Source organism: Cebus imitator, unplaced genomic scaffold (assembly GCF_001604975.1).
Source record: "Cebus imitator isolate Cc_AM_T3 unplaced genomic scaffold, Cebus_imitator-1.0 Scaffold420, whole genome shotgun sequence".
NCBI lineage: Eukaryota > Metazoa > Chordata > Mammalia > Primates > Cebidae > Cebus > Cebus imitator.
In genome coordinates, this window is record NW_016107735.1 from 758,049 (window position 1) to 777,373 (window position 19,325).

The 19,325-nt window shown below is 41.9% G+C and overlaps 1 protein-coding gene across 5 annotated transcripts in view; it reads left to right on the forward strand.

The window, feature by feature from the left end:
- The first annotated feature begins 1,170 nt into the window (after window positions 1-1,170).
- The window catches only part of GNL2 (G protein nucleolar 2), a 25,121-nt gene continuing 6,966 nt past the window's right edge, over window positions 1,171-19,325 (forward strand). Inside the window, exons 1-12 of one of the 5 annotated variants that reach the window (XM_017509752.1) lie at window positions 1,171-1,412; window positions 2,977-3,061; window positions 4,018-4,112; window positions 6,042-6,181; window positions 8,776-8,960; window positions 11,154-11,220; window positions 12,146-12,304; window positions 12,944-13,057; window positions 16,352-16,480; window positions 17,216-17,320; window positions 18,099-18,257; window positions 18,466-18,585. In XM_017509752.1, the coding sequence (XP_017365241.1) occupies window positions 1,349-1,412; window positions 2,977-3,061; window positions 4,018-4,112; window positions 6,042-6,181; window positions 8,776-8,960; window positions 11,154-11,220; window positions 12,146-12,304; window positions 12,944-13,057; window positions 16,352-16,480; window positions 17,216-17,320; window positions 18,099-18,257; window positions 18,466-18,585 (1,422 nt within the window). In that variant the 5' untranslated portion in view covers window positions 1,171-1,348. The remainder of the gene's footprint in view (window positions 1,413-2,976; window positions 3,062-4,017; window positions 4,113-6,041; window positions 6,182-8,775; window positions 8,961-11,153; window positions 11,221-12,145; window positions 12,305-12,943; window positions 13,058-16,351; window positions 16,481-17,215; window positions 17,321-18,098; window positions 18,258-18,465; window positions 18,586-19,325) is intronic. The other 4 variants (XM_017509753.1, XM_017509755.1, XM_037731789.1 and 1 more) reach the window with 4 other exon arrangements.

The following is a 19,325-nucleotide window of genomic DNA, read 5'->3' on the forward strand; positions in this document are numbered from 1 at the left end:
TTCTCCCAGTACCAAGTCACCAGATAAAATGCAGGACATACGGTTACATTTGAATTTCAGGCAAATGATGAATACTTTTTTACTAGAAGTATTTTCCAGGCACTATTGGAAGCATACTTTAAAAAAAGTATTCATTTTTTTCTCTGAAATTCAAATTTAATTTGGTGTTCTGCATTTCTATTTGCTAACTCTTGCAAGCCTACTAATAGGTAATATTTGAGCTGAGAATTGAATGACCAGCCATGCAAAGATTCTGGGAAAGAGTGATTCAGACAGAGAGTATATCCAGTGTAGGCCAGTGCTGTGGCTCATGTCCGTAATCCCAGCACGCTGGGAGGCTGAGGCAGGAAGATCACCTGAGGCTAGGAGTTCGAGACCAGACTGGTCAACATGGTGAAACCCTGTCTCTACTAAAAATACAAAAATTAGCCGGGCGTGGTGGTGGGCACCTGTAATCCCAGCTACTCAGGAGGCTGGGGCATGAGAATGGCTTGAACCTGAGAGGCGGAGGTTGTAGTGAGCTGAGATCATGCGACTGCAGCCTGGACAACAGAGTGAGGCTGTGCCTCAAAAAAAAAAAAAAANAAAAAAAAAAAAAAAAAAAAAAAAAAAAAAAAAAAAAGAGAGGGAGAGAGAAACAAAAAGAAAAAGCGAGCGAGCGAGAGAGAATATCCAGTGCAAATGTCAAAATAACTAGAGGGAGGGAGATACACATGAGGTCGGATAAATAGGCAGGGGCGAGATCACGGAATCCTGCAGAGATGGCAAAGTTTGAATCAATCTCTGTCTCTGTTTCTTCCTTCTCCCTTCCCCTACCCCTCATTCTAACAGTCATGATAAACCATTGGAGTTGTAAGGAAGAGGATGACATGTTCTAACGGGTATTTGGCTGCTGCGCGGTCGGCAACTTTTGGAAGGACTTAGAAGACAAATTCAGAAGACAAACTTAAGCTTGTGCCATTGGCCTGGGAAGAGGCTTCTTTATTTGGAGGTGGACGCAACTGGCAGCTCTGTGCCTCGCATCCAGGGTAACTAGGCGGTTGCTATGGAGGGGCAGCTTGGCGGTTGCTAGGGCTGGAAAGGGCTGGGGCTCTGCGCTGGGCGACGCCTAGAGGGCCGGGGCGGGGGCGGAGCCAGGAACATGGTGGCGCGCGCCGCGCGTTCACCGGAAGTCGCGCGGAGTCAGAGAGGGGCGCGAGCGGAAGTGACGGAGGTCATACACACGTGGTCCGGCGTGGTTCACGCGGGTCACTTCAGCCAGGCCTGGGGGGATTTCTAAGTTCGTTTGACCGACGTAAGCCGGACCTAGCTGCAGAGTGAGCCGACGGGTCCCGATCTCGTCGCCAAGATGGTGAAGCCCAAATACAAAGGACGGAGCACCATCAACCCGTCCAAGGCCAGCACAAACCCGGGTATGGCGGCAGGGGTGATCGAGGGTGGAGCTTGGAGGGAAGTGTAGGGGAGGGCTCCGAGGAGGACTGGAGGGGTAGGAGGGTCACTTTGCTTAAAATGACCACGAGCGGAGTGGCTGTTGGGGATGAAAAGGAAAGCAGTATTTGTGGTGGTTTCTTCCCGGGGGGCACTGAGGAGGGCTGACACTGTACGCCTGGCAGGCCAAAGTATAGTCAACTGGTCTGAAGTCAAGGAAAGTGAACACTCAGGCTTTGACAGCCTTGGGTCCTCTCCAGTTCAGAGATGCAGAGAAAGTCAGATTTAAAATGGTGTAGGTTGTCCCATCGGGCCTTTTACACGTGATCATACTTGCCTGCCACCTTAGCTTTGACCTTTAAAATGAGAAAAGGATTGTAGTTTTGGCCCTTGGAATCATTCTATCTGGTAAAGTTCTTAGAAAACCCTACAAAGAAATCGATATGAGCATTGCAGTAAGGCTGTTTTGGAGATGTGTGTACGTTTTGGCGAGGTTCCACCTGTGGAATTAACAAGATGTCCTGTGGGAGAGTTCCTTCCATTCAGGTTTAGTTAATAAAACTTTCTTTTAAAATATGGTTTAGAATTTTTGACAGTTTTAATGCGTGTTAAATGTTTACCCTGGATTGATCATAAATTGTTCACTTTGCACAAACTGGAATCTCAGGATGTTAGACCCCAAAAGAATCATGTTAGAGATCATGATTTTACAGGAAGTGGCTTTTCATAATTGCAACAGTTAGTAATGGTAGAGCCACTAGGTGTCTCTACTATTAAATCACCTGCCTGGTCCTGAAGTGATGTAGAAAGCAGGTTTCAGCCTGCCGCCTGCATCACTTCAAGACCAGGCAGGTGATTTAAAGGGCTCCCAAAATGAGAAGCTAGGCTAGTATTACCTTGCTCTTTTGTCCTTCTCTTTCTCTTTGAGATGTAAGGCAAGAATTGCTACGTCGATGAAACAAAAATCAAACATTAGGAAATTAAGAAACTGACTAAGAACACATACATAACAAAATCATAGTCTCCATGATGCCTTGCGTGGAGCAAGCACTCAATATTTGTTAAACTGAGACACAGAGGTAGGTGTCTTCGTGGTGAAGACCATAAATGGTGATTGAATGCTTGTGTTCAAATTCTGGCTCTGCCATTTAATAACCATTTGACCTTGGGCAAGGTGTCTGACCACTGTGCCTCAGTTTCTCACTCTGCAGCATGGGGATAATGTATCTCTATGAGATTATTGTATGGATTAAATGAGATGATGCCTATAATGTGGATCTTACAGTGTCATCATAAGTGCTCAAAAATATTAGTTTTTATTCTTCTGAGGTACAATCCTATCGAAGATCAAAGATTGGTTCAGCTTTGTCATACCATGTAGCTTCAAGTTATAATTGTTGGAGCAACATATGGAGAAAATAGAGATTTTTGTGGTTGGTGGCTGCTAACCTGCTTTGGGTGAACTACTTGTTGCGTTTTAAGCAATGACTTGTTGGTTGTACTGGTGGGTATATCAGATAGTGCACTGTGTACTTCCATCTTTTGTAGATCGAGTGCAGGGAGCAGGAGGCCAAAACATGAGGGACCGGGCCACCATCCGGCGCCTGAATATGTATAGGCAAAAGGAGCGCAGGTGAGCATTGGGTGGTATCATCCTTCCCCTTTTCCTTCATGCCCTTGACCGCTAGCTGAGACTGATTAAGCCTTTGCTGTTCTTACTCCCACTTCCTCCAAATAGGAGTTATATGTTTTCAAATGTAATTTTATGTGTAATGTTGTTGTGACAAATTGTTAATTTTTGCTTAAGGGCACGATAGCTGGTGTTCAAATAGTGGTTGTTTCACAATACTCAAAAGTAGAGGTCTTGTTTCTCACAGCCCTGGCCTCCACAAAGGGTGCATTGAATCTCAGAGTTAAACATGGCCAGATACAACAAACCTATAGGACTATAGTTGGGAAAGCCACCAGAAAACTTGTTTTTTAGTGCCAAAATGAAGATCACAACATTGTGGCATTTGAACACTCATCATAACTCTGAGTTCTGCTGACGTAGCCTCTACCACAGGGATTTGCTGAGTGTGGCATTCTGCTAGCTGGTCTTAATTTGTTTGGTAATTAGATTCTCTGTCTCTGTCTGTTCTAAAAGATGGGACTAAAATACAAATGTCAATGAACTTAATATGCATTAGTCACCTACTTTGCAGTTTGTTTTAGAATTTGGAATTCCAGCATAAATCACCCTCTATTTAAAAAATTTATTTAAACCAGCCTTCAAATACCCAAAAGACTCAAGTTTGTGGCTTTTTTTTTTTTTTACAGTAAACCAACAGTAAACAGATTTTTTAAAACGTCACCATTATTGTTATTCATCTAGCAGAAGTCATTATGTGCTCTGTTGCAAGAGGTTAAATGGCTTTTGGGCAATCTGTTTCAAATGTAGAAGTACTTTGTGTTTACTGGAATCTGTATTTCGTGATCATTTAAAACCAAAGTAAGAAGTCCTTTTGATGGAAAGTACGTTCTGCGGATCAAACTTTGCCGTTGCCCTTCTTGTGTTGTCAATCAAAATCTGTTATTTCTTCAATTTAGGAACAATCGTGGTAAAATAATTAAACCCCTGCAATACCAATCAACGGTGGCTTCTGGCACAGTGGCAAGAGTAGAGCCAAACATTAAATGGTTTGGTGAGTATTATCCCCTGTTACTTTCCTGTACAAAATGTATGCTGAGTGGAAAAGGCTGGGATGTTTAAATGTCTAAACGGTAGGAGTTTTTGGTGAGTGGAACTGTCAAGTATTATCTGAGAAAGGGATAAGAAAAAGTACTGGGAAAAGTAGTAGTGGTAGATTTAATAAATAACTTCTTTTTGAAGAGCACTCACATTAGTAATTATAATTGAACCCTCTTAAGCAGATAAGACCGTCCTTAATGACGAGCATTCACAAACCTTAGAATACTCATCTTAATCTTTTCTGCTTGCCTGGAGAGATACTGCTTGAGAGGTGGCCTTGCAGGTGTGTTTGTGCATTTAGCCTGCAGGGTAAGTGCATTAGCCCGAAGTTCCTCTGAAACACTTGTTAGTGGGGTTTTTATTTGAACTTGGGTGACAGTGAAAGCGTCTCACTGTTGAACCTTCCAAGAGTGAAGAGAGTATCTTCAGTCTCAGGGTGATCACAGCTTCTTGGGAAACTTCCTGTTCCATTTTCAGTCTGGGCTTTTGACTTTGCCCTTAGCCACTGGTAAATGTATGGGCACTTCAGATGATGAGATTCCAGTATTTGCTTGTGACTCTGTGCTTGGGGACAGATGGCAGTTACCTCTAAGTCTCTTATACCTTTTGATAGGATACCTCCTAAGAACTGCAGCACAGAAAAGTGTCAACAAAAACTCTACAGAGAAGCATTTAGCATAGCTGCTGGGTACTGTGGCTCCAGATCTAGACTGCCTGGGTTTGAATCCTAGTTCTGTCATTTATGTGCCAGTGCGCAGGTTATTAAGTCTGGCTGTTCATCAGCTTTCTCATCTCTAAAATGAGAATAAGATGGAACCTATCTCATAGGACTGTTGTGGTAATCAAATGAGTAAATACAGGCCAGGTGCAGTCGCTCACACCTGTAATCCCAGCACTTTAGGAGGCTGAGGCAGGTAGATCACTTGAGGTCAGGAGTTCGAGACCAGCCTGGTCAACACGGTGAAACCCCAATCTCTACTAAATGTTCAAAAATTAGCCAGGTGTTGCAGTGGGCACCTGTAATCCCAGCTACTTGGGAGGCTGAGGCAGGAGAATCCCTTGAGCCCAGGAGGCAGAGGTTACAGTGAGCTGAGCCCGTGCCACTTGCACTCCAGCCTGGGTGACAGAGTGAGACTCTGTCTCAGAAAACAAGAGTAAATACATATAAACTGCTTAGAATTGTGCCTAGCAAAAGTATAGTATACGCATTTCTTGCTACCGTCATTACCAGCTTGCTGTTTTGCCTTCATGCTGCAGCATTCTGTTTAATTGAATGCTTTTCAGGATCTCTCACTTACAAGCTGTTTTACAGGTGGTATTGCAGGACTCTGTCTCGTTCCCTTGCATGGATTCATTGGTTAATGTCCCTTTGAATCCTCATAACCCTAAAAGTGGTAACTGTGACTCAGGTTTTTGTGTTTCAAGATTCTCCGTACTGAGCAATCAGCTCCAAAACTTTCTAAGACCTCTCTTTTTACCTTTTCACCTTGAGTATGAGGTACAATAGTGTGGTGGATCAAAGCACGGGTTTCGGAGTGATTGGCTCCAAGTTTCTCTGCCGCATCTAGGAGCAAGTAGGACATTTGTCAGATCTCAGTTCCGTTCCACACTATTTCTCAGTTTCATTTAGTCAGGAAACTGGGCTTGGAAAACTATTGAAACTTTGCGTGTCTGGGTTGTTGAACTAGTTCATAGCGCGCAAGTGCGGGAGAGGCAGTTTTTTGGTTTTTTTCCTCTTTTAAGTTTGAAAACAGCTCTAAGGGATGGATGGATCAGGTACTTGGGTGAGTGAGGGTCATTTAAAATCTTGCCATTCACTGTGTCAGTGGAAGATGGATGTGCAAATACTTGTTAAGTGGAAACATTCTTTTTTGGAAAACAGGAAACACACGTGTGATTAAGCAGTCATCATTACAAAAATTTCAAGAGGAAATGGATACAGTTATGAAGGATCCATACAAAGTTGTCATGAAGCAAAGCAAGTTACCAATGTCTCTTCTCCATGATCGCATCCGGCCTCATGTAAGATGTAGGATGTCCCTGGTGATGGAATTTCCTGGGCAAACTCCATGCAGATCCCTCTCTAACATATTTGTCTTGTATTTTTCCTTAGAAAACAGCGACTTTAATGTAGCCATGATGACCTTTCTCGGACTTCTCCTTTCACCTTTTCTCCTCTAGTATGAGATGCTGTAGGGTAGTGGGTCAAAGCGCAGGTTTCGGAGTTGAGACCTGAATTTTAATCTTTGCTCTACCCCTTCCTGTGCCCTTAGTTGGGTTTCTGCAGGAACTTTAACTTCTTTGCCTTGAAAGCATAAATAACCCACCTCCTTGGGTGATTGGCTACAGATGAAACATCTGTAAAGCACCTGGCCCATAGTGAGCCCATAGCACACCACCTAATAAGAGCTAAATCAATAACAGCTCTAAGTGATATTATTTACTGTTATTTATTTTGTTAGGCAAACTTGTTTTAAGTGGTAATTCCATGGAACTTTGGGACAGCATAGAATTAGGATTGAGTTGGTAGAACTTTGGTGTTTTGTGCTTTCAGCTTTTGTGAGATCCTTGAGATTTCTCGTCAGCTGAAGGAAGGGGTGCCGGTAACCTTGGTTGTCAGTTGCTGAAGTTCGAAGTGCAGTAAGGATTCAATCTGGCTTGAGTAGAAGGAGTTTCACACAGAGCAAAGAAAGAGCCTAATGTTTGCCTGGTCGTTTTTACTTGCATTGAATAATAATTCCCAGAAATGGAGCCAGTACGTAAGCCTCAGTTCCAGTATCAGGACGGGAGGAAAACATTGACCTGCATACATGAATTAAATAGTTCAAAGAAAACTGTTTACTTGCAGGACAGAATAAAAACCAAGGTCTGGTTATTGCCTCAGGTTTTGTCAGTGATGTTTTGTTTTATGATGGACTAGAAGAATGGCACCTATTAGTGGAATGACTGTTTTCTTTCAGGGGAACACATGAGTGTAATTCATGAACCACAGACAAGTTGCTCATTTCCCTTGTTCTCTTTTGTCTGTTCTCCCTCAAGCCATATTTTAAGCAACCATTGAATCCTGTTTATGAGAAGAACAGAGAGGTTCTATTATGGATTTATTGCTTTGTTGCCTGTTCTTGTCAGCGCTTCTAAAATTCAGCGTTTAAATAGCTGGTGTGTAGAATGAAGGGTCTGCAGTCGCAGCCGTCAGCTTCTTTGTTGATGCAAAAAGCTGCTCAGAGTAACTGATGAGTTTCCTGCTTCGGCCTTGAAAAACTGTACCTATTTTATTTTAGTAGGAGATCTACTACTTACAAAATCTAAATCTGAGATTATTTTGCACAATGGGTCGGATCAGATATGCATATTCATCTATATGTGTTTTAGAATTACTGTATTTCTCTAGCAGTACAGTAAGAGTACTGTAACTGTGTACTGTATTATATGCTGTATATTGCTGTGTTCTACTTAATGTGTAGGTTTATAGACATAAAGGCTTGTATATGGTACTTGATAGGTTAAGAGGTTTTCAGGGATAATTTTGGTCACACTTGATTTTACCCAGTGACATTAGAACCTATTTCCCATGTAAAACGAGCTGCCTCTGTCTGGGGATGCTCCTGGGTAGAATATAGTGACTAAAAATAAACGGAGTTGTGGCTTAGAGCATCTGAGAAAATGATAATAGCTTAAGGATCTTTAGAAGTTGGAAGAAGGGATCTGTTAAAGTTCAGAAACCGTGGGGGTTGCCCTATCATCCTCACAGCTTTTGGTAGTGGTGGTTACGGAGGAGCCTGTGCTAGAGGGAAAAGGGTGATTTTTTTTTTTTAGAACATTCTCTGCCAGCTGTTAACATTCTGTTATGTGATAGATCCTAAGTCAAACTTTCACTTTTATCTTGCTTCAAAAATTCCTATGCCTGTAACTCCTTTACTGGCACATCAAGTTCTAGTTAGTATCAGGTTCCTTTTATCACATCTAAACTATTATTTTGGACTTTTGCTAGATGTTTTTCATCTGAAGACTTGCCATGTGCATTTAATAAAAACGTTACCTAAATTAGGGAAAATGTTATCTGAAACTAAAATGCATCTTACAAAACAAGCAGTTCCTTTTAGCCATGAAAGAAATTAACTTCCAAGAAAAAGTTGGCATTTGCAGTTGGTTTAAAAAAAACACACACAAATTTGAGTATGATTGTCCTTGACAAAATCTATGAATTTGGCAAATTTTATGCACTTGTTTAAAACTCAAAAAAATGGCAGAAAAGATAAGTTAATTTTCATCACTGTAGCCTTAATTACATTTGACTAAAGTTTATGATAAATGAAGTAAAGCAGATTGTTCGGCAGAGTTTTGCACAATTATTCATATTTACTTTGATTATTTGTATTACTTTTGTATTTCTCCAAGGAAGCTTACAGAACTTTAAAATAAGGGAACCAGTGTTTGTGCCATTTCAACAAGTATTTCTGATTTGAAACCAGAATGAATCCATGTTCTTGTAGATTTTGGTATGGGTTGAACTTTGGAAAAATAAAATCAGAAAGTCTCTCGTAGGTGGGTGTTTTTCTTTTTGCTTTTCCTCAGTGCTTTCCTTAGTTTTACCTGTAATTCTCCTTTCTCTTCAGAACTTGAAGGTGCACATTCTTGATACTGAAAGCTTTGAAACTACGTTTGGGCCTAAGTCACAGAGGAAGCGACCAAACTTATTTACAAGTGATATGCAGTCTCTTATCGAAAATGCTGAGATGTCCACTGAGAGCTATGACCAGGACAAGGATCGTGATTTGGTAACTGAAGATACTGGTGTAAGGTACAGGGTTTTTTTTGGTTTTTGTTTGTTTGTTTTGGAGATGGAGTCTCACTTTGTCATCCAGGCTAAAATGCAGTGGCACGATCTTGGCTCACTGCAACCTCTGCCTCCCAGGTACAAGCAGTTCTCCTGCCTCAGCCTTCCGAATAGCTGGGGCTACAGGTGCATGCCGCCTTGCTCGGCTAATTTTTTGTATTTTAGTAGAGACAGGGTTTCACCGTTTTGCCAGGCTGGTGTCCATCTCCTCAGCTCAGGCTGTCCACCTCCGTCAGCCTCACAAAGTGCTTGGATTACAGGTGTGAGCCACTGTACCCGGCCGAGGTACAGTTTTGAAGTTCGTGCAAGTCTCATCATTTGCTTTTCTGCAACAAAACGTTTTCTTTAAACTTATTCTGCCTGTGCGAAGCTTGGTGCTTTCACTCATATGGAGTTATCTTCTTCCTGCAGACTGGAGACGTTGGTGAAATTGGGGCTAGACTGAAAGTGTTTAAGGTGGCTTGATTGACAGAGGTCTCTCTTCATCCCCCAAATAACATTTTTTTCATTTATAATAGTAATACACATGTTGTAGACAACTTAGGAAATATAGTTAAGTTGGAAAATGCAACAAAAAGAACATAACTCATAATCCCATTGCAGATATCAAGCATTGTTAATGCCTCAGTGAATATCGAGGCTTCCTTAACTGGAGGTCTCTGAGTTCATGGATGGCCTTTGAGGTTTCTTTGACTCTTCTGAAGAAAATATGGAAAAGGTATGACCATAAATAAAGGCCATAGGGTTTTGTCTTTTTTTTTTTTTTTTTTTTTTTTTTTNTTACCCAGGCTGGAATACAGTGGCATGATCTTGGCTCACTGCAACCTCCACCTCCTGGCCTAAAGTGATTCTCCTGCCTCAGCCTCCTGAGTAGCTGGGATTACAGGCACACACCATGATGCCCGGCTAATATTTGTATTTTTAGTAGAGATGGGGTTTTACCATGTTGGCCAGGCTGGCCTCGAACTCCTGACCTCGTGATCTCCCCCCTTGGCCTCCCAAAGTGCTGGGATTACAGGCGTGAGCCACCGTGCCTGGCCAGTTTTGTCTTTTGTGGGTGTTTTTTTGGTGGAGGGAGGAGAAAGAGAGGAATAATCTATGGCTCCCATCATATTCTCATAGGGATCCATACTCAAAAGAATCAGGCACTAGTTGGGTATAGTGGCTCACCTGTAATACTAGTGTTTTGGGAGGCCAAGGCAGGAGGATCGCTTGAGCACAGGAGTTTGAGATTAGCCTGGGCAACATAGCAAGACCTTGTCTCTATAAAAAATAAAAAAATTGGCTGGGCATAGTGATGTGTACCTGTAGTCCCAGCTACTCAGGAGGCTGAGGTGGGAAGATCATTGGAGCCCAGGAATTTGAGGCTGCAGTGAGCTGTGATTATTAGGAATATATTTCTATGTCAGGACATAATCGACAATATAATATTTATTGTCAGAGTAATATTAGGTTCGTTGTGGCCAGTCTCATTGTTGGACATTTATGCTATGTTTAGTTTTTTCTTATGGTGAACAACACAAGGATGAAACATCAATGTGACCAAATCTTTTTCATCCTTAATTATTCCCCAAAGATATATTCTTACAGAGCAAATCATGATGTTAAAAGGTATGCGTACTTTTTGATAGGCAGCTGCCGCATTGCTCTTGAGAAAGGGTTTAGGTTCCTTTCTTTTGGGCAGGGCCAGAGAGCTCCCATTCTCTGTCCATCTCACGTCTTTTAAATGAAATGGCGGTTTTGCTGTCTCAGTGAAGAGGCATTGTCCTTTGACTGCATCAGTGTTACTATCCATTGCTGTTGTCAGCCCATCCTCAAGCCTTGGGCCATCTAGAGATAATGTCAAGCCATTTAAGGCCGAGCGAAAAGAGGCAGTGAGTTCATTTATTTATTCTTAGAATTATTTGAACTTTCGTTGGCTTTATATTCTGCTGATTTGAATTTTTCCTCCCCCAAAAGGTGTAGTAGGTAATGCAGTGAAAATGAAACTATTTTTGATGGGCATTTGGATATAGTCACTTTTAAAATTCGATTTGTTTCCTGTTCATCTCCAACTGGGTTTGATACTCTTTATTTTGGTACATTGACTTTGCCCTAAAGGGTCCTTTTTGTCTTGATGGTGCTTCAGTTGCTCATTTGGGGTGCTTTCTTACTTAGAAATGAAGCTCAAGAAGAGATCTATAAAAAGGGACAGTCCAAGAGAATATGGGGTGAGCTCTACAAGGTAAGACTCCTAAATTCTCTCCCATTGAGTGGTTCCTTTGGCTTTCATAATTTTGTAGAAGAAAACTGACGTTCATATATTGAAGCTCTGTTGCCTAAAGTACAGGCAGCACTGCCTGTTCCATCCTCTTCCTCCTGCAAAGAAACTAGGAAGATGTACTACCATTGTGCTAGGTAACTGCATTTTTAAAAGTACTTGTATAAGAGTAACAGCTATCTTTTATACACTCATATATTTATTACCAGTCTGTATTTTTTTAGATTTCCTGCCAAATCTAAAATCCTGTTTAGATTTATCATGCCTAGTTAGAGTCATATGCAACGTTTTAAGTTATTTAGTCCACCCCTCTCCTTTTATAGATGAAGACTCCTGTCTAGAAAGGTTTGATGCTGTACCTAGCTCAGTTAGCTTGTTAGTGAAAGAGGCTTTATGTATCTTGATTTCTGATCCAGTGCTCTTTAACTGGCAGGGGTTTATATCCACGCACTAATAATCATCTTCAGAAGAAAGGTTTTCAAGCATAATCATGTTATTAAATAATAACATAATAGGAAACTAGTACCATGAAGGCAAACTAAACTTTTTAGGTTTTTTGTGAAATACACAAAACCTATAATATTACAAACTTAAAGAAGTCCTAAGAAGTAAATGATTTAGTTCAATAATCCATAGTAGTTAGGAAATGTTGAGTCTCATCTAAGCCAGTTTTCCTGTTTGAAATTCAACAGGTTTCAAAAACTACAGGATGGAAAACCTTTGGAGTTCTGATCACTGGGCATTGAGATTAGCTACAACCAACTCTACCCAGAAATTGTTTGGAAGTTGTCTCTAAATATGATTATTTCATTTTTCCCAGACTCCCTTAAATGTCATCCCTCTTGTATTTGTACTGTGGCAAACCATTTTTGCCTCTCTGAATTTTCAGGTGATAGATTCATCAGATGTCGTAGTTCAAGTTCTTGATGCTAGAGATCCAATGGGTACTCGTTCCCCTCACATTGAAACTTACCTGAAGAAGGAAAAACCTTGGAAACACCTCATTTTTGTACTTAACAAATGTGACCTTGTTCCAACCTGGGCAACAGTAAGTACAATTACCAAACCAGAACAGACTATTAAGATATCTGTTAATGAGTCAGTTTTAGGGTTTTTAGGATAAACTGTTGCACTGCTGAGAATATAGTAATGGAAGTGCCCTCAGTGGAAACAACACAATAGTGTGCTCATTGATGGTGGGCAGAGGCACCATCTCTCCTCTGTAGGACAGCGCAGCACCCTTCCTGGATGAGCGATTGTGTGCCCTCGTGAGGAGAGAGCTGCAGGACTGCCTGCTTCACATTATGCTCCATTAATTGCATTTAGTAACAATGAAGACATTTTTTGGAATATTGTTTTCTATTTGTAAGACAGAAGATGGGGCCGGGCGTGGTGGCTCACACCTGTAATCCCAGCACTGGGAGGCCGAGGCGGGTGGATCACCTGAGGGTGGGAGTTCGAGACCAACCTAACCAATATGGTGAAACCCCGTCTGAAAAAAAAAAAGAAGCCAGAAGACAAAGCATTAGCTATCATACTTGAAAGAAACATTTCAAAGAATTATAGCTAACCTTTTCCTTAGAAAATAGTGTATTTGAAACAGTTCTGTAATTCAAGCTCTGATTCTTCCCCGTAACGTAAATAAATGAACTGCAGTTTACCAGCATGTTTTCATCTCTCCCTTTAGAAACGGTGGGTTGCTGTCCTCTCCCAGGATTACCCAACACTTGCTTTCCATGCAAGCCTTACTAACCCATTTGGCAAGGGAGCCTTCATTCAGCTTCTGCGGCAGTTTGGAAAGGTATTGAGCCCTGATCTGTTTCTCCTGGAATTGTGCAGCTGTGAGTTGGTGTAAGAATCTGTCTTCTGGTATAAGAATCTGCCGTGACACAGCAGACAGTTACCGAATTCTTAGCCGGACATGGCTGTGCAGGTCTGTAGTCCTAGATACTCAGGATGCTGAGGCAAGAGGATTGCTTGAGCCCAGGAGATCAAGGCTACAGTGAGCTATGATGGTATCACTGCACGTCAGCCTGGGTGACGGAGCAAAACCCTGTTTCTAAAAAAAAAGACGTAAAAACCTTCAGTGACGTAAAAACTCTGAGAGACTCAGAAGGGATTCTGAAGTGTTTTCTTGATCAGTCTTTGCACCGTATCCCTGACCATCATTGCTTCCCTTCTGCCACAGCCCTGGCACCTGACGTTCCACCCTCTGCTGGGCTTTCCAGGCCTGCAGTGCTTCTCTGCCCATGGGGCCCATGCAGCTTCTGGCTCCTGTGGTTGGAGAGGGCCCTGCCAAAATTCAAGCTTCAGATCCCTGGTCAGATGTTAGCTCCTGAGGGAAGCCCTGGAACCAGACTACCCTATCAAATATTCTCAAAGCTTCATGCTCTGTACCTGTCATTTTGAATTTGTATATTTAGTTTATTCTACCTGGCTTCTAACAAAAGACAGTCTGCTGTCCCACCCTTCCCCACTTTACAGAAAGAAGCAAGTGCTTCTGATCGTTAGCCATTAGTTCTGTTATTTTCCTCCATATTTTTAGTACATGCTTAGGATTTTATTTTCTTGATCTGTCCCCACTCCCAAACCCCAGTTTTAGATGCTTATTAATTTCCAACTATGGAAAATGAGGATGTGCTTCCTTATAGCCATCCTTCCTCCACATGTACTTCCCCCTTTACTTTCCCTGTGTTGTTAGACGGCAGTGTTGGGTTATATTACTCATTCAGTGTTAGTTGCTGGTGGTGGTTTTAATTTGGGATGAGCTTTATGTCTCATAAAGGGTTGCAGCCTGCAGGGTGGCTACTCTAACAGGCTGGGAAGAGTGACCTCGGCCGTTCAGCCTATACGTCTTGACTGGAAAATATTAGTCACGGCCGACCCACATAGTGTGCTGTTAGTATCATTCCTTTCTGACCAGAGCTTTTCCTTTCGCTGGCGTTACTTTGCTCTGTTGTATTTGTGTCTATCACTATCATACTACCAACTTCTCTGATTCATGGGAACTTTCAGCACTTCCAGGCACCACCAGTAGTCCCTTGAGTGGCCAGCACTCCATCCTCAGTCTTTCTGAGACTTCCTTTCACTGTCATCCTGAGAATTTCTCTGGCTGTTTTCCTGTATGGGACCTCTTGTTTATAGGACCCTTTTCTTTTCTGGTTTACTCCTTCCTTTTGATGGGACATGTTTTCTGAAAGTTTCCTGCGAAGGAACACTTGAAGAGAACATTTTTGAGACATGCCTTGCATCCTGAAAATATCTTTATTTTACCCTCAGGCTGTTTTTCCTAAGAATCTTGAAGTCACCACTGCACTGTTTTCTGACTTCTGAGGAATCTGAGACCATTCTGACTGCTCATACTTTGTGTGGCTGTGATTTCTTTTTTTGAGACAGGGTCTTGCTCTGTCACCCAGACTGGAGTGCAGTGGTACAGCCATAGCTCACTGTAACCTCAAACTCCGAGGCCCAAGCGATCCCCCTGCCTTGTTTTAGCCTCCTGAAGTGCTAGGTTTACAGGTGTTTGCCACCACGCCCAGCCGATCGTTTCTTATTCTAACATTTAAATTTTCTCTTGTTCTAAAATTTCACAGTGATGTGTCTTGAAGTGGGCCTTTTATTGCTCAGTGAGCTCGCCTTTTGATGAGACTTTAGTCTGTTATTGTCTTACATGATTTCTTTGAAATTTTCTTTCCTCCCTCAGTTGTCTGTATTCTTGTTCAGAGATTTAATTTTACCTCCTGGTTTAATTCTTGAATTTTCTTTCTTTTGGTACATATATGACATTTTCCTCTGTTTTCTGGGCACTTTTCCTTGTTTTGATCATCCAGCTGCCCTATCACAAAATTTCTTTTGCCAGTCACTTTTAATAAGTAATTTCTGAGAGCTCTTGTTGAATTCTGATTTGCCTTCCTCCCTTTTACGTCTCATTTCACAGTCACAGTATCTTCTCTCTCTCTGAGAACATAAATGATGTTTTGAAATTTTTCCTGTCTACATTGATTCTGTTACCTTCAAATTTTTATTTGTTTTTCTGTCTTTTCTGGTAGAATCACACTTAAAATTTTTTTCTTTTACTTTAAAAAATTTTTTGAGACAGGGCCTAGTTCTATCTTAACCCAGGCTGAAGTGCAGTGGTGCGATCATGGCTCACTGCAGCCTCAGCCCCCAAGTAGAGTCACGTTTAAATGTTTGGTTATTCTTGGTTCTCTATTTATGTTTAAGAGTAAGGCATTAGGGCAGGTACAGTGGCTTATGCCTGTAATCCCAGCACTTTGGGAGGATGAGGTAGGCAGATCGCTTGAGCTCAGGACTTCTAGACTAGCCTGGGCAATATGGCAAAACTCCATCTGTACAAAAAATAGAAAAAAATTAGCAAGGCATGGTGCACAACTGTGGTTCCAGCTACCCAGGAAGCTGAGGCAGGAGGATTGCTTGAGCCCAGGAGGCAGAGGTTGCAGAGAGCTTTTCTGAAAACCCTGTTTCAAAGAAAAAAAAGTAAGGCATTAAAAAGCTGATATGTTATTTTTTTTTTTCCTTCATGGAGTGGCCTTCTTGACTAATAGACTTCATTGTAGGATAATTGGATAGGGACCCAAATTTAATTTAATTTTTTTTTTTTTTTGAGACAGAGTCTCTCTCTGTTGCTCAGGCAGGTGCCTGTAATCCCAGCTTTTCTGGAGGCTGAGGCAGGAGAATCCCTTGAACCTAGGAGGTAGAGGTTGCAGTGAGCCAAGATGGCACCATTGCAAACCAGCCTGGGTGACACAGCAAGACTCGTCTTAAAAACAAAAAAAAGAGAAAGGGCCACTGCGCCTGACCGTCTTTTGTTTTTTGACCTACATACTTTTAACCTTAACACATACAAGGATAATTTCACATGCAGACTGAGGAAATGACTCACCTCTGATTTATTAATAAGTGTATGTATACAGCTCACACAGATTATGTAGGTGGTGTGTGTCTAGGCTTCAAATCGAGTTGTATCAACAGTGTTGCACTGTATTCTTCATATCAACAAAGTAATACAAACTGCTTGTCCAACGGGATATATATGTGACTGCATGTATGTGCTGTGTATTCTCTCTTTGAACAGTTGCACACTGACAAGAAACAGATCAGTGTTGGGTTCATTGGCTATCCAAATGTTGGCAAGAGCTCTGTGATAAACACATTGCGTTCTAAGAAAGTTTGCAACGTGGCTCCCATTGCAGGTGAAACAAAGGTACGCTTGGCGCAAGGTGATCTTACCTCTGCATATTTTATTTTCATAAAGGGTGATCATTCAGGACTTGTTGGTATCTCTCTGCTTCTCTTGAATGCAGACCACCATTAGGAGTTCAGCTCTCCATGTAATAGTTTAGAACATATCAGAATTGTTTCTGCCCTCTTTGATTAGACTAAGAGTACTTTGTATGCTACTGTGTGGCTTTGGCATGAGTTGGTTAATGCAATTCATATTTAGGTCTGTTTTAAATTGTCACTCCAGCCTTTTACTTTGATAAACAAAACTAACCCAAGAATATTTGATGCATAGGTTAAGAAGCTTCAACCTTCAGGTAGGTTCTGAAAGTTGGGAGTCATATCCTAGAACACAGAGTGTTTGGGGAACAGCACGGTTTTACTTATAGGCAATGAGGCCAAGCAGTGCTAAGCTCTCAAGAGTATTTTTAAAACTCAGAGAAATGTTCACTGGGTATAATTGTACAATACTAGATGGAAATCCTGTCTCTGCATTATTTTTAGACTCTTAGCTGATGGAAACTATAGTTTACTCTTAGTGGAAGTATCTTGTGCATGGCACAGAGGAGAAAGTTAGTAGCTTAATTACTCAGCAGGTTGCATTCCTTTGACTCACCCCTTCCTCCTTTCCAGCTTCATTCATTAGCGTCAGGGGTTTGTGAAATTAGACTCTTTTAAGTATTTGATGCAGGACATCTCTGACTTTTTCTGACTTCAGGTCTGGCAATATATTACTTTGATGCGTCGGATATTCTTGATTGACTGTCCAGGTGTGGTTTACCCCTCTGAGGACTCCGAGACAGACATTGTGCTAAAAGGAGTTGTGAGTATTTGGCCCTGATAGGCTGTTTGTGTTTGCGGGGGAGTATTCTGTAGGGAACCCTGGATACTTTTCCTTTTTACTCATTAAGAAGGCAGTTTGGGTTCAGCCTGTCTGACCAAACTTTAGGAACATGATGCTGAACAGGGCAGCCTCTCAGCATGAGCTGTTTGAGGAGTTAGTGGAATCGTGGGCATATCTGGTCAATATCATCCCACAAAAGAGTTTGTAGTTTACACACAGGATCCAAAGGGAAGCAGGGCCTGTTTATGCTTAGTGATAATTCATCTTCGTGGGTTTATGGGTTGAGTCATTTTGGAACCCAGTCATTTCCTCACTTGTTTCTGAATACGACCAAAAACTGTAAATGGTTCCACTTAACCTTGACCATGCTTCTGGCTATATACATCCTGTGCATATTCCTACCTTCCTTTCTTAAACTATTCCGTTCTTTTTGTGTCCTGGGATTGGCAGACTTTTAACCATTTCTGCAAGTGAGTAACATGAAGCATTCCAAGTTTAAACTGCTTGTGGCAGCCACACGGTTAGTTTGTGGTGAGTGGGGATTAAAGCTGAATTGTGGGCTCCATGGCTGTGGTCAGCTTTCAGTGGTGCTCCTTGCAGCCGACCATGTCTAGCCACCTCGGAGACAGGCTCCTGCCAGGCTCCACTAGCTTTGTGGTGTTGAAATCTAATTTCAAATAGTGCTGCAAAGAACACTGGGAACTTCACTGCTTCCACAACAAAGTTTGTAATAGGGAGATTTCCTGTTAACATTCAGGTTCAAGTGGAAAAAATTAAGACTCCTGAAGACCACATTGGTGCCGTACTTGAACGCGCAAAGCCAGAATATATCAGCAAAACATACAAGATTGATTCTTGGGAGAATGCTGAGGACTTTCTTGAGAAGCTCGCTTTCCGGACTGGGAAGTTACTAAAGGTGAGCCAGAGTTTGTGAGAATTTAGACTGATACTTATTGCAGGCATGTATGTGTATGATATGGGCCCTTTTTTGGTGTGCATGTGTGAGCAGTGTGAAACTTGTCACCTAAGTGATGATGAACCCCTGGGACAACTGAAATACCCCCACAGTGGTAGGTGGTCTTGGTCCTTTGAATTTAATTGGGAATCTTTGTGTGGCCTTTCAGGGTGGAGAGCCCGACTTGCAGACTGTGGGTAAGATGGTCCTCAATGACTGGCAGAGGGGCCGGATTCCTTTCTTTGTCAAGCCACCCAATGCAGAGCCACCTGTGGCCCCCCAAGTACAGGTAAGAGCAGGGTGGGCCCACCTCTGGGGATAATGGGTCCTGACTTAGACTTGGTATAGCTTCTGATTGCCTCTCTTCATAGAGCACGTTTTCATTCAGCTGCAGTGTCTCTCATTTTATTTATTTATTTTAACATATAAAAATATTTTTGGGGCTGGGCACAGTGGCTTGCACCTGTAATCACAGCACTTTGGGAGTCTGAGGTGGGTGGATCACAAGGTCAGGAGTTCGAGACCAGCCTGGTCAATATGATGAAATCTTGTCTCTACTAAAAATACAAAAATTAAATTAACTGGGCGTGGTGGCACGTGCCTGTAGTCCCAGCTACTCGGGAAGCTGAGGCAGAAGAATTGCTTGAATCCGGGAAATGGAGGTTGCAGTGAGCTGAGATCATGCCATTTTGCACTCTAGCCTGGACAACAGAGGGAGACTCAGTCTCAAAAAATATATATATTTTTTGGTGAAGCACTGTTGTGAGGCACTGCTGGCCCACAGTGATCACTCCACCCTTTCTCATTCTAGACTGCTAGTGCCATGGCCTTTGTTGGGGGTGCATTTGGAGACTAATAAATAGACATAAGAGAAGACCAAGCTTAGATACTAGTCTTTAGGGCCTTGGAAAAAGAGGGCTCATTAAATATAAGTGATCTTCTGGTACCTGTATCTTTTCTTATGCTTAAGAAACAATCATTGCTAAGATTAATTTTTTTTTTTTTTTTTTTTTTTTTTTTTTTTTTTTT